General features: G+C 25.0%; 1 protein-coding gene across 1 annotated transcript; it reads right to left on the bottom strand.

The window, feature by feature from the left end:
• Positions 1–11,563: 11,563 nt before the first annotated feature.
• Positions 11,564–14,744, bottom strand: LOC107614220 (basic helix-loop-helix (bHLH) DNA-binding superfamily protein). Its single transcript, XM_088495978.1, has 8 exons — positions 14,218–14,744; positions 13,528–13,737; positions 13,237–13,302; positions 13,028–13,096; positions 12,826–12,912; positions 12,399–12,578; positions 12,148–12,285; positions 11,564–11,886 (listed from the first exon to the last, which is right to left on the bottom strand). Exons 1-7 carry the CDS (start codon positions 14,614–14,616, stop codon positions 12,187–12,189), a joined length of 1,110 nt encoding a protein of 369 aa, XP_088352104.1. The 5' UTR covers positions 14,617–14,744; the 3' UTR covers positions 11,564–11,886; positions 12,148–12,186.
• Positions 14,745–14,992: the final 248 nt, after the last annotated feature.

Raw genomic sequence — 14,992 nt, 5'->3', positions numbered from 1 at the left:
TAATAGTCAGTTGAAAAACGCATTGGTATATTAATAGAAAAATGAAGCTTGACGTTGAAAGTTAACTAAAGATTAGTAATAAAACAAAATCCATACGTAATATTGATTTTATATATGTATTGTGGATCTTTCCAGACACACAAAAAAAGAAGTTGATTAGTTGAAAGAAATATATAATCAAAGCCATAGGCACCATGCTTTTCTGTCTAATAGAAATTCTCTCTCATATATATAATAGCACATAAATAATTATATTTTTAATATGTTTTTTATATAAAGATTAAATTTTTAAAATTTAAATCATAAAAATTTTAATATTATGATATAGAATTTATTTTTTAAAAAAATTTAAACTAATAAAAAAATAAAAATATTTTATAACCAATGAAAATTAGACAAAAACAGCCATAACTTGCCTTATTTAGTATTTATTAATTGTTGCGACAATTAATGAATGCTAAATAAGACAAGTTCTAACTGTATTTTTTGTCTTCCTAGCATTACTCTAAAAAAAATATGTAAATAAATACTTTTTTAATCATTTTTTTATCAGTAAAAATTTCTTTATTTTTTGTAACTTAATTAATTAATCTTTATAAGATCAAGTTGAAGATACAGCATAACGTATATGTCTTTAAGATGTTTCCTATCGACTTTGCCGCAAGTCATATCAAATTTAAAATATGAAATATTAATGTGTAGATATTTTTCTTTTTATGAAATTACTTAAAGAAGATAATATTTTACCTTTTCCGTTGACTAAACATTTTAAAGAAAATAATGTCTGAGTGGTTAATTCTGTCTATGTACACATTTTTCTTTTCTCTTATTTTTTTTTAATTAATATATATATTAATCATGTACCTAAGCACTACTGCTATGTTTTAATCACTGTTTTTGGTTTGTTGGGAAAAAGTTGTTATGTCAATGTCACAGCTGCATACAACTTGACCAAATAAATAGAGACATCACTGAATATATACAATTCGTACCCGACAAAACCTTAGCTTAGCTTCAACAATTTAATTAATTAATTAATTATACAAAAAAATTAATCACGAATATAAAAATACGTATTTTTCAATTATTATATTACTGTAAATAAATTTGATTATATATTCTAGGTTTAATTATTATATTGGTCCCTATAGTTTTGCGAAAATTTTAATTAGGTTCCTATATTTTTTTTTCTTTTTAATTGAGTTTTTGCACTAATTTTTTTTTAATTGGGTCTCTACATTTTTTTTTCTTTTTATTTGGGTTTTTGTACCAATTTTTTTTTTTAGTTGAGTCCCTATAAAATTAAGCTAATTACTGCTAAGAAGGACCTAATTGAAAAAAAATTGATGTAAGGACCCAATTAAAAGGAAAAAAAAATATAAGGACCTAATTAAAAATTTTGCAAAATTATAGAGACCAACAGAGTAATTAAACCTATATTCTATTATAACATGTTTGATTATTTTGGTAACTGATTATTTAGTTAAAAAAATATATGAATAAATATATATAAACATATAGTTTAATTAAGTGAATTTTTTTATTTTGTATTATTTAATTTTTTTTATATACATAGGATTGTTCTTTGCAATAAGCATAATTATTAATTAATTAGTTATACATTTGGCCAATTAGAAATTAAGATACTAATTTATATATGTATCATATACAATGATTATGGTGATATTTGAAACTATATGAAAAGCAAATTAAATGATCATGTAAAGCATAATGGTACTTATGGTACGTATTATAACTTTAAAATTTGGATTAGACCAACATAATAATCACATAATCTCACCAAAATTTGGTCATCATTGATGGGACTTGATATTAAGTGTAACAGTCCAGATCACCTACTAGTATGATGTTGTTCGTTTTGATACATAAAGCTTCACGGTTTTGCCTTTGACGATAGGGATGATAGCCGAATTCCCCAAACTCACTCGTCAAAACGCATCATGCTAAGAAGAGGTATCCACACCCTTATAAGACATGCTTTGTTCCCATCCCTAACAGATGTGGGACCTTATATTAAGTCCTTACTCTCAAGTTAATAATAATTATTATAATTAAGAACTTTCTTAATCATCATGATTATTATTTAATGCAAATCCCTATACAGTTTGTCATCTAGCTATAAAGACAGACAAGTTGATTAATAAGCTTATCACTTCTTTCAGTTCTTTGTCATTATTTTGTTTGCTTTAATTTAATCAAAAGAAATTTAGATGATGTTTTTCATCAACGAGTCATCTCAGATTGTGACAGCACTGAATACATATTATTAATTAATCATTAATTAGTAGCTATGTACCAAAATTAACTTTCTTGATTAGCTTAGCTATATATAGTGCCATGCATGCATGCATTGACGATATGTCGCATGCAATAATTTTTCTTAAATTGATGAAGCATAAGAACCTCATTGCCACACATGTGAGACCTAGCTTGGGAAATTAAATAATTTATTTAAGGCAAACATTTTTGTTTTTTTCATCCAGTAAAGATCCAAGAGTGGCCATCATATTAACAATAATGCAGGTATATATATGTTAATTAGATCCCAAATTGAAGTTTGTAAAAGTACTACAATTAAGTGGTTTATTCAACTAAAAAATTAATAATTAGGGTATACTTAAAAGAATCGTCTCATCTATCCTCCTGAAAAGAAGTTTGGTTTCAAACCCCGGTTCGAACAAAAGAAGTACGCCATGCTAATGTGCCTTGGATGATCGTAGTTAATTTTTCAATTTCTATTGAATTTATTTTTTTAAAGAAAACTTCTTTTATATTTCAATTCGATTTGGATACCGGAAAATAATAAGTATTAAGGTTAAATAATATATTTTTGGAGCATGTTACGTCTTTTATTTATAGTGTTTGAAAGAAAAATTTGAAAAAAATCTAAGTAAATCCGTATGATATTTACGCAAAATTTTACGTAAAATTATTCTTTATTGGTCAGTATATTCTCAAAATAGACATTTTTTAATAAGAAAATGTGAAGTCACCAATTGGTTGGAGAGGAAAATGAAACATGTCTTATAAAGATATAAATATCTCTTACTTATAAACGCATTTTGATGAGTGAACGTAAAAGTTTTATGTATATATATTGAACAATAGAATCAATTCAATATAGTTTCAATTCACAATTCTTCTCTCTGTTATAGTTTCTTGCAACCCAAGAAACTTTTTTCTGCATTTTTTTTTCAACTCTTGTTATTATCACATTAGAACTTCCTTCAACTATTTTCACATTAGGCTTCATTAAATTACGAGTGAAATATGAAGTCTCACATCGGTACATTAGAGAGAAAATTAAACAAAACATATCTTATAAAGATGTGAATATATATCTCTTTTTAGTGGATATATTTTTTGATGAATGGTGTGAAAGATTTTGCCATCATTCTAACTATTAAAAATAAATCGAAGTATTAAAATGTTAAAACAGATAATATCTACAAACGAGTGGAGTGCACTATTATAAATATGTAAATATTAATTAACTTCTTTAGCTTGTAACATTGGGAGGTCGAAGTGTTAGACTACAAAACTTTAAGATTCCATTCAACCAACAAATATATAGGATTGGTCAATAATAATAATAATAATAATAATAATAATAATAATAATAATAATGTAGTAACTACCTTGATTTCTTAATTAATAATTTTAATTTTGTTAAAAATAAATAAAATTAATTTGAGAGAGTATAACTATTTTAGAAATTTCAGCCGGATTTCAGTAGATAGAAAAATAATCAATTGAAACTTGAAAGTTTGGAACCACTTCTATTTTTTTAGTTTATTTTATAAAAAAGTCTAAAGAATCAATATTAATTTAACCAGTTAATTTAAAAATAAAGTAATAATTGAAGAAAAATATGAAAAAAAAATCCAAAATTAAAAATAATAAAATATCCAAAACTCAAGTAGTAAAAAGAATATTTAAAAGTAAAAGTAAATTTAAAATTTAAAATTTAATATTTAATATTTAAAAATTAAAATTTATTATAATTTAAGATTTAAAATTTAAGACGATCAGAAACAATTGAAGGATAGTAGCCATTGGCAGTGGTAGTGGGTGAGTGGTTGAGAGTGGTGGGTGAAATTTTGTTGGGAGGAAAGAAAAAGAGTGAGAAAGAATAAAAAAATAAAGTAAAATAATAATTATAAATAAATGAGTTTATCTGTTTGTTGGTTGAAATTAGTGGATACCATGTTGGGTCCTAGTTGAATTGTTTATTTTACTTCTGCAATATAGTTAAGGTAACATGTTACATCAATAAGGGACTTGGAAATTAATAAGGCCAGGTTTCATAGAAATAATACTCATAAGTTATTTTAAGAATTATTTTGAAAGATCGAAAATATTTTATAATAAAAAAATTAATTAAAAAATAGTTAAAATTAATTTTATTTAATATTTATTAATTATTATAATAATTAATGAATACTAAATAAAATAAATTTTAACAATTTTTTTTGTTTCGTTGAAAGATATATATTAGCTATTTAAATATAATTAATTATACTTAATTTCAACATTAAATGAACAATGATGGATAAGTGCTTGAGCTTATGGTTGGTTGGTGAAAAGAAAGTGTATACAGCAAATTAAATCATAAGTAGTTGTTGAATTATTCAGTGAGCATTGAAATACACTAAGAGAAACCCTAAATTTATTATAATAAAATGTTAACTTAAAATATATAATTTAATTAATTTGATCATTATAATTTCTCACTTAATTTAGGACAGAAGTTTTATGTGCCAAAAGACAATGCCAGAGCTACATTTCTTGTCTGTCAGTTCATGATAGAGGACCCTAGCTACTCTTTCCATAATTTGAGTTAAATTAAATAAAACAAAGGGACCCCTATATTGCAGATGGATGTGTTAGTGAGCAACAAATATGTACAGCATTCACTTTTTCAATTTGGGCACTAGCTAGTAATAACAATTTTCTGTGTGTTACTAATACAATTGGCAACACCTTGTCTTCTCAAATTGGATTTGGATGGGAAAGTGTGTTTCAACTTATTTTAATATTGCTTTCTTTGGTTGGTTCATCTTTTTTTTTTTTGTCATATCTTTCAGTTCGACAGATCAAGGACTATTTAACGTAAATCAAAATTTTACTATTTAAGAGTTTATCGCTGATCAGTGAGTTACTGCATGCACAAAATGAGTTCGAGTCTCTCTTTTTTTTTTTTTTCCACAATATCCCTTAATCCGATAGGTCAAAGACTAATCCGTCACGAATTTAAGCTCTATTTAAGGGTCTGCTGCTGGCCAATAAATTATTGCATGCACAAGACGGAATTATAAGTTTGAGTCTCTAATATTTATTAAAGCAAACTAATGAACAAATTACTAGACGAATCCAAATTGGTTTTGGTTGGTTCATTATTGATATAGGTGCTAATATAAGTAACAAACTAAATAAATATGATGAAACAATGCATAGGCCCATAAAACAGTTTCTAGGGTCCAAATCCAGGATTGATGTATCATGATTTAACTTTGGAAATAATGTGATATACATAAATTAATCAACCATGTTGCTATTATATCCCTCAATTTATTGTATGTGAATAATTACTTTAGGTATATGTATATTGGTGGGCTCTACCTAGACTCTGCTAGGGTTTTAAAATATGGTCCTCATTTAAATTTTGTGTTTATGATTTGAAAGTTGATGCAATGTTATTTAAATAAGTGTATGCATTAGAGAGATAATAAAAAATAACTAACTTCAACCCATAGATAAACAAATCCAATTATTTATTATTTTATTTTAAAATTACTCTTTAATTTTTTTTCACTTATTTCTCTTTTTTTTAAGTACTCAGAGTTTTATCTGTCATTATTGTGATCACCCACCATTACTGATTGACCACTTTAAACTCTAAATCATAAATTCTAAATTTTAAATTTTAAATTTTAATTTTATTTTTTAATTTATTTTATTATCTTGCCAACACTCACAGGTTCACCCACCACCACCAATTGACCACTTGATCTAAATCCTAAATCTTAAATCATAAATTCTAAATTCTAAACTCTAAATTTTAAATTCTAAATTCTAAATCCATAAATTCTTAATTTCAAATCATAAATTCTAAATCCTAAATTAATTTTATTTTGCTTTACTCTCAAATATTCTTTCTACTTGATTATTTTTAGATATTTTTATTGTTTCTAATTTTAAATATTTCTTTTTAATGTTCAATTATTAGCTGATTTTTGAATTTATTAGTTGAATTAATGTTAGTTCCCTAAACACTTTTTTGACGAATATCCAAGATTTTAAATTGCGATTATGATTATATATATATATATATATATATATATATATATATATATATATATATATATATATTTGTGTTTGCTTGTTCAATAATATAAAACTTGTCTATATATATTTTCAACTTAATTAAATTTGAGTATATTATTGCTAAAGTAATTGATATTTTAATTTGCAACAGGATTAAGATTAATAACTACAACTAAATACAACCACAACACTGTGGATATTAATTATTAATCACTCACAAGAAATAAGATCTTTTTTGCAAAAGGGTAATGCTAGGTAGACAAAAAAAAACAGCAAGAATTTACCTTATTTAGCATTAATTAATCATCGCAACAATTAATGAATGCTAAATAAGACAAATTATGACTGCTTTTAGCTAATTTTCTTTTGTTACCAAACATTTTTGTTTGCAAAAATAGCAAGAACAAGCTTATTAATTGGACATGACTGATTGAATTAAAGAGTTGAATGTGGGGTTTTTTTTTTTCTCTATCTTTTCTTGTTGAAAGAAAAAGTAGCAGCATTTTGTACTTGACCTCAAAACTTAGTTTTTATCAAATTAATGTATCTCTCTAGAGCATGAACTAGAAAGGACCCATATAACAAGATTGATGCATATGTAGATATAATATATATGATTGGTGAAGACACAATTCAACAACAAAATCGACACAAAGAAAACAATTGGAACACAAAATCCACATGGATTGTCTACTTCTATAGAGGCAAGAGCTTAAGGGCCAATTTTTTCTTATAGTTGTTGGCTTAGGGATGGAACCCTATATATTTATTTATTTATTTATTTATTTTTTATGTTATCTCTCCCTAACTTTGATTTATATATATCGGTATATTTTTTTTTGGTTGCCCACGGTATCCCCCAATCCGACAGGTCAAGGACTAATCCGTCGTGGATCGGAGCTCCATTTAAGGGTCTGCCGCTGGCTAATGGGTTGCTGCATGCATAAGGCGAGATTCGAAACTCCGACACTTACTTAAGCGGACGAGTGAGCTGACCACTCGACCAACCCAAGTTGGTTATATATATCGGTATATTTATTGATTGGTTTTATTTGTTTTTTTTTCTTTAATTAGTTGTAAGCCTTATGTCTATCGATCTTCCTTGACTTTTATTTATCATAAATACTACTTCATTTTTATGTGAACATGCATGTATCATATTTTGATTATTTTCTAGAGAGAGAGAGAGAATATATATTTTGGCTTTGGCTTCAGATTTATTTAAGCATGCCCTTCAAGTGGCTATTGCTGTTTTAATGTCTTTTGGAATGGGGGAAATATTATTTTTTTTCTCAATATGATTTTAAAATTATTATTATTATTATTATTAATTAATTAAGAGGAGTTGATTTTACTAACTTACATTTTAATACTTCAATTGGATACAACAACAAAAAAAAAATAGCTGGGTCTTTTACGAAAAAATATAATATTATATTTACTATAGATCTTAAAAAGTAGTTCTAAATATATACTTTTTTCACCTTAAAAAAGCTTAAAAAGATTTTTTTTTTAATGTAAAAACAACATGTCTTTTTTTTCCATAAATTGCACTCATAACTCATGGAGCTTAGTTTTTTTAATACCATTGTTATTACCTGCTAAATAAATATATCCTAAGAAGAAAAATGTTATATATACATATAAAGTTTAGAATATTGACTACTACTACATCATGATATTTAATTTTTTTATTAAATGAAATGTAGTATTAAATTTAATTTAATTTATAAATAGAATTTTTTATGACTTTGATTAGAAAGCCTAATTTTTTAAGCCAATATCAACCAACTTTTTAAATTTTAACATCTAAATCTAGGGTTGATAACATAACCTACATTCGCAGATATCTAACCCAATCCAATCAATTCGGAGTAGGTTGGCAATTTAACCTGGAGTGAGTAAAGTTGGATTCCAATACCAAGCCTCCCCCAGAGAGAGAGTAAAAATATTTGAATCTAAATACTTATCTTTTGTCCAAATGTTTAGTGCCACCAAGTTAGTAATTGAATTTGTTAATCATAAATAAATAATATTTGATATTATAAAATTATAAAAAGACTAAATATTGTGTTTAAATTATTTTGTAAATTGAGTTGGATATGATCAAATTGAGAGATTTAAGTTATAAATAGAGTTTAGATTATTGAGGAGTTTAAACATGTGAATAGGATTAGAATAGAGCTTAAATCCTACTTTATTCATTGTTATCCCTACTTAAATTCTAAATTTTAAATTCGATACCCTAAGCTTAAATTTTTCAAAAATAAAGTTACGAAATAAATTAATTATAATAAAAAATTGATTAATATTAATTATTTAATTAAAAATTAAATCTTTATATTTTTTATTTACCTTATATTAAATTTTTTTCTTTTTAAATATACCAAAAATAAAATTCTAAACTTTTAATTATAAAAATTTTAATATATATATAGATTAATTTGTGGATAGCAACCAAACAATGAAGGTGAGTAAGATAGAATAGAAATGGTGGTTAGTGCGTGGATATTGCGGCAGATAATCTTTGTCTCAAAAAAGATGCATAGATATATATGGATACATAGAAAGATATATACAATGTCAAACCAAATTCCAACTTGTCAAAAAGAAATCCCTCTTCAATTTCACACCAGAATCTGTCTCCCAGATGTATATATTATTTGATGGAGTTATTATCAATCTTGACAGGGACAGAAGAGCCTACCCAAGTTATAAATTTTTTTATTAGTTAACTGACAAAAATGAAGGAAGAATAAAGTTTAAATTTGGAGACGAAAAGATTGAACATCTTAATCTTAACAGGATTCAACAAGTAAAAATACTTAAAATATTTTATGAAATAATTTTTTCTAAAAGTTTAAACTAATAGAATGAAGTACATAAATAGTTATATATTTAATATGTTCTTTTACGTAAGAGTTTTTATTGGATTTGTGCAAATTTTTACATAGACCTTTTTTTTTTTCTTTTTTATTTACCTTGTATTGATTTTTTTTCTTTTTATTTGTGATTTAGCAAAGATCGAACCCTAAATTTTTCAGTCACAAAAATTTTGATATCATATTATAAAATTGCTTCTATTAAAAATTTAAATTAATAAAAAAGCACATGTTTATATTTCTAATAAAAGAAAAAAGAAAAGAAAGTTATCAACACATAATAATATTTGAAATAAAGTATATTTTTTATCCTTAATATTTAGTCGCATTTAATTTTATCCATAATATTTTCGATTTGTGTCAAAATTACCCATGAACATTAACTTCATGTAAAATGTTAGGGATAAAATTGAAAATTTTCAGAAATAGTTTTGATACAAATCGAAAATATTAAGAATAAGATTAAATGAATAAAAAAATATTAAGAATAAAATAAAATAAAATAAAATAAAATGTTAGGATTATTTTTAAAAAAAATTACAAATATTAAAAAAATATATTTTATCGATCCTAATATTTATAATGAGACACCTTACGTAGTAACATGCATAAAGTTCTATATCTATCATTAAATTTATGTAAATAATGGTGTGTATGCAATAATTATTTCTACCAATTGTTGCATGAGGAATTGGAATTTCTCATTTTCATAGTCAAGTAATAAAGTTTATGATGAAATTGAAGCAAAGTCTGGTTTGTACTAATTATTGTATTTGTTAATGGTCATTTTCTGTACTTGACACTGATGCCACTCCAAATTTTAGTCTGTGATTCAATGAACACACAATGCAACATGCCAAATACTTCAAATCTTCTGTTTATTTTTGTTTATTTATTTAGTTATTTGTACTATATCACATGCATTCTCAAAGCATGGAACAATTTTTTTTTTTTTACTTTTTTACTTTTTTAAGACTTATTTAGCATATGCTTGAGTTCTTAATTAATTTCACATTTATTACTATTATTATATACCTTTTTAACGAAAATATTTGGTAACCAAAGAAAATTAGCCAAAAATAGCCATAACTTACCTTATTTAACATTCATTAATTGTTGCGATAATTAATTAATATTAAATAAGGCAAGTTCTGGCTGTTTTAGATCATTAATAGACACATTGTTTATTAACTTTTTTTCCCCTCAAATTATAAGTTTTTTTTTTTTTTAATTAGAAACATTCCTAATTCGTTTAAAATTGAGTAGAACTATTTGTACTGCAAAACTATTTCTCAAAATGTGCATTTTATTTTTAGGGTCTTGATTTGTTATTACTTTTGTATATGATATTTTAGTCATCTTGATGTTTCTCTTTAATTTGTTATTTTTGAGGCATTTTTATTTATATTTCTAATGTGATAATGATCAATTTTATAGTGTTAATGATAAATGGTTAGTTAATGAAAAATTCTTTTTTTTTTACGAATTAAATTTTAAATTTTATTATAGGAAAGAAAAACTTGTTCTTTAAAGTAATATTTGAACAACTTTGTAAAGTAGTAATTTTTACAAGTTCCATAGTCTCCTTTTTTCCCCATTTATCTGGAAGTAGAATAATTAAATTGAACAACTTTGTAAAACAATAATTTTTTAAATATAATTGTAAAAAATATGATAATTACAAACCTCAACAATAAATTATTTTTAAAATTGCATAAAAATTGCGACAGTTTCAAAGCACTGCAATTATTCTTTTAAACTTATTAATTAAATAACTGTTAGTATAATCACCGCAAAAAAAATTTTCCGACACTTTAAAGATTAGGGTTCCACCAAATTAAATACCACAAATGTTTTGTGAAGATTTAAAACCGTCGCAAAATCATGAAAAAACCACCGCTATAAATATATATAGGTTCAATATTATTATAAATAATAAAAATAAAATAATGTAGTGGTGCCAAATAAATAAAACTCTGAAGATTCTGCAGATACATATACATAATAAAGATAACTAGTTCGTACGTCATGTCAAGAACATGATTCAGATTATTTCAGAATAGCATGTAGCATCAACCTCTCATTTCTCAATAATAATAACGGTCAAAGCAACTGTACCAACGGAATAATAATAACTGCCACAACAATTTAATATAATTAATAATTAATCATCAATAATCAATAATTAATTAATAATTTCATTTACATAGACGACATACATAATAAATTTTCAATGTCTAATAATAATGTTCAGAGTAGCATTGACATATATATATTATAGTCCCTCGGAATTCGTGCTAGCTTAGGTAAAATAATAATAATAATAATAATAATTAAAAAAAAAAACAACTATATTATTATCAAAATGACAGGAACAGAACAATGAATCTAGAAAAGATATGGTCTTATTTGGTCGGAATTTTTTCTGATCTGTCCTTTTTTGTTTCTCCATCTATCTCCATTAATTTTGATACCCTTTTAACTTCAAATGTCACCCCTTTAATCTCATGGACTAAAGAACACTTCTTTGGATGCCATAATTTAGCTTTGGTTTCTTCTGCTTCTCTCTAGTTCATTCCTTCTCATGCTTCTTTAATTTGGGATATTCTTAATTAATTAATTAATTAATTAATTACCTACTGTAAATGCTGAATCCCTGGAAAGTTCAAAAAATATAAAATAGTTAATATTAACATTCTTATGAATAATACAATAAGTATGTAAAAATTTTAAATAAATTTATAGTGGTAAATACTAATATAATAATAAATGTTAAAAGGGAAAATAGATATAATTAAATTTTGGAATTTTTAAAAGTAAAATCAAGTTTTTCTTAATTTAATAATTAGGAGAAATTTTAGTAGAGAATATATGAAAATTAAAAAAAGAAAAAAAGAATAAGGATTTGAGAGCTTACAACATGTTTGTAGCTAGCATTGTTGGTGTGAATTTAATACTAATGAAAGGAACATAAGTTGTTGTTGTTGATGAATTCATATGGATGAAGAAATTTTTGTCTTTGCTCTTCTGTGTCCCAGAATTGACTACCGTTCTCCTGAAAATGATGTTTTTGTTTTTGTCAGAAAAAATGAAAAAAAAATTAAACCCCATTTTTTTTATTTAAGTTTTTTTTTTTTTTTTTTTTTTTTTTTTTTTTTTTTTTTTTACCATGGAGAAGACATTTGATTTCTGGGCTTGAAGAAAAGCTGAAGCTGAATTACTATCCAAGAGATAGTGATCATTAGCGGCGGGGAAGACGGTGGCGGTGGTGGCGGCGGCAACGGCGGCAGGTAGGGTTTTGGTGGTTTGTTGGATGTTAGAGCTGCTACAATTTTGGATATTTAATTTCTGAAAAAAAAAATCAAAGAGATAGATGAAGTTAATTTTCATTATATTAAAATTAACTAATATAGAATTTATTAATTACTACATACATTATAATAATAATAATGTAAAAATTTCAACCATACATATAATAAATTTAAATATTATTTCTTTTAATATTACAATAATACATGATTGAATAAATTAGTAAAACATTTTTTATACTGAATCAATATTAACAAATATATATATAAAATATGATTTTAATTACCTCAGGTCTAACCAAGAGAGTAGTGTCTAGATCTGTTGCCATGTCATAGAAAATAGGACTCACCGAAGCAAGCTTCAATGACAAGAACTGCACCAACATGTTTTAGGTTAATTACATATATTTAATTTTAGGAATTGTGTATGTATGTGTATTGAACAATTAAATTACAATAATGTTATATTATTTATTTATTTGTTTATACCTCTACTTGATTCTGTAAAGACTGAACATAATTGATTATTTCATCCAACATAAGGGCCTTCCCAGTCACCTATTTATAAAACAAAAAACAAATTATATAAGCTGTCACAATAACTTTGAAAGAACATCTAAGATAAAAATGTCTCAACCAACGACATAATTAACTAATTAGAGATAAATACTAAAAATAAATAAATAAATAAACCCTACCTTATCACAGCCTGGCACAAGCCGCTGTAACATCTTCATCCTTTCACTTATTTTCTCTCTTCTCACCTGAAAAAAAAAATATAATAATATTAAAAAAAATTTAAAACTATTTTATTTAATATTTATTAATTTTAACAACAATTAATAAATTTTAAATTAATAAAAAAATTTAGTTATTTTTAGTTTATTTTTTTTGTTATTAATAAATATTTTAAAAAATATATGAAAATTACTATAATGGGCAGGGGTATTATAGTAAATTCAGAAAGAAGGAGGGTAGTTAATTGTTACCCTTTCAGCAAGGCTGTGGCTATCAGTAGCTTGACCCCTTCTTGCTCTGACGTGGATATACCCTTTTGGTGGCTCCTCTTCTTCATTACTATCTTTTTTCTTATTATTATTATTATTATTATTATCTTTTGCTTTCTCATCTTCTTTATTCTTCACCACACCGCCACTATTATTATTGCTCTTCCTCATTCTCTTCCTTGTTGTTCCATCCTACAATAATAATAATAATAATAATAATAACAATAATCAACAAAATTGTTAAGTTATTAATAACATTAATCAATTTTACTTTTCATAGAGCATACTATAGGATATATTATAAGAAGTTAAAAACATGTAATATTAATCAACAATATCAAGAAATAAATATAGAGACTACTTTATTCAACAAGTGTTTTCAAATTAAAAAAAAAAACACAAAAATAAGACGTCTTAGTATTTTTTTTCCCTATTCAACAACTGATTTTGAAAAAAAAAAAAACAAAAATAAGATAAAAAAATCAAATAAATTGCATTATGAAAAACTGAAAGAATATATTATTTTTTGAGACATATGTATTTCTGTCACGAAACAGTCATCAAATAAAATCGTTAAATTATTTCTATTATTTTATTTTTTGCGACGCTTTATTACAAAGCGCAACGCTAAAATTAAAACACAAAATTAGCATAAAATTAAAAAAAAAAAACCTTAGATTGGGGATTAGTAGTGATGGGAGAAGATCCATGTCTAGTTCTTCTCTTCCTCTCCATAGTAGTGACCTTTTGAGTAACTTGTTCACCAATTTCAAGCTTATCAACTACCATGGAAGATTGAGGACTAAGGTTGTTTCTTGTAGTGACAGAAACATTTGAAGGCTCATTGTCACTATTACTTATGAATGAAACCTTGTTGCAAGAGCTTATTTGATCAACACAGCTTATAGTATTATTATTGAAATCAGAGAACCCTTCTTCTTGATGATGATGATGTTGATGAAGAGTAGGAACACTAGTTGTTGTTGTTGTTGTGTTTAGGTTTTGGAAGAATGTAGAGTCAAGAGGAAGAAAATTAGGGTGATATTGGTATGAAGAAAAAGCAGCCATCATATAGTAGTAATTTGAAAAAAAATAATAAATGATGGTATGAAAATAAAAAAGTTTTTTTATGAGTTTATTTGTTATGTGAAAAGAAAGTGAGTGAAGAAAAGTCTGACAGAAAAATTGAGAGGGGGTGTGAAGCTATATATAAAGGATGTGTGAAGCTATATATAAAGGATGTGTGGGCGCATAATAATAATGAGAGGTTGGAAAATTTTGAAGTAGTAATGACAATAGTAAATTAGTGATGTTGACAGAATAAATTCTGAAAATTTTTTGTTTTTGAAATAGTAATATGAATGTTTTGCAAATGATTTAATTAACTATAAGTAAATTGATATTAAATTATACTATATTGAATTTATTCATGTTTAGATTATATCTT

This window comes from Arachis ipaensis, chromosome B8, assembly GCF_059453495.1.
Source record: "Arachis ipaensis isolate K30076 ecotype BB chromosome B8, ASM5945349v1, whole genome shotgun sequence".
Lineage (NCBI taxonomy): Eukaryota > Viridiplantae > Streptophyta > Magnoliopsida > Fabales > Fabaceae > Arachis > Arachis ipaensis.
This window is presented reverse-complemented; position numbering and strand designations above follow the sequence as displayed.

Coding starts and splice junctions, on each gene's coding strand:
- LOC107614220 (XM_088495978.1), bottom strand. CDS start 14,616: ATGATGGCTGCTTTTTCTTCATACCAATATCACCCTAATTTTCTTCCT. Junction 12,579..12,825: donor CTCTCTTGGTTAGACCTGAG/GTAATTAAAATC, acceptor TTTTTTTTTCAG/AAATTAAATATCCAAAATTG. Junction 12,286..12,398: donor AATCAAATGTCTTCTCCATG/GTAAAAAAAAAA, acceptor CATCATTTTCAG/GAGAACGGTAGTCAATTCTG.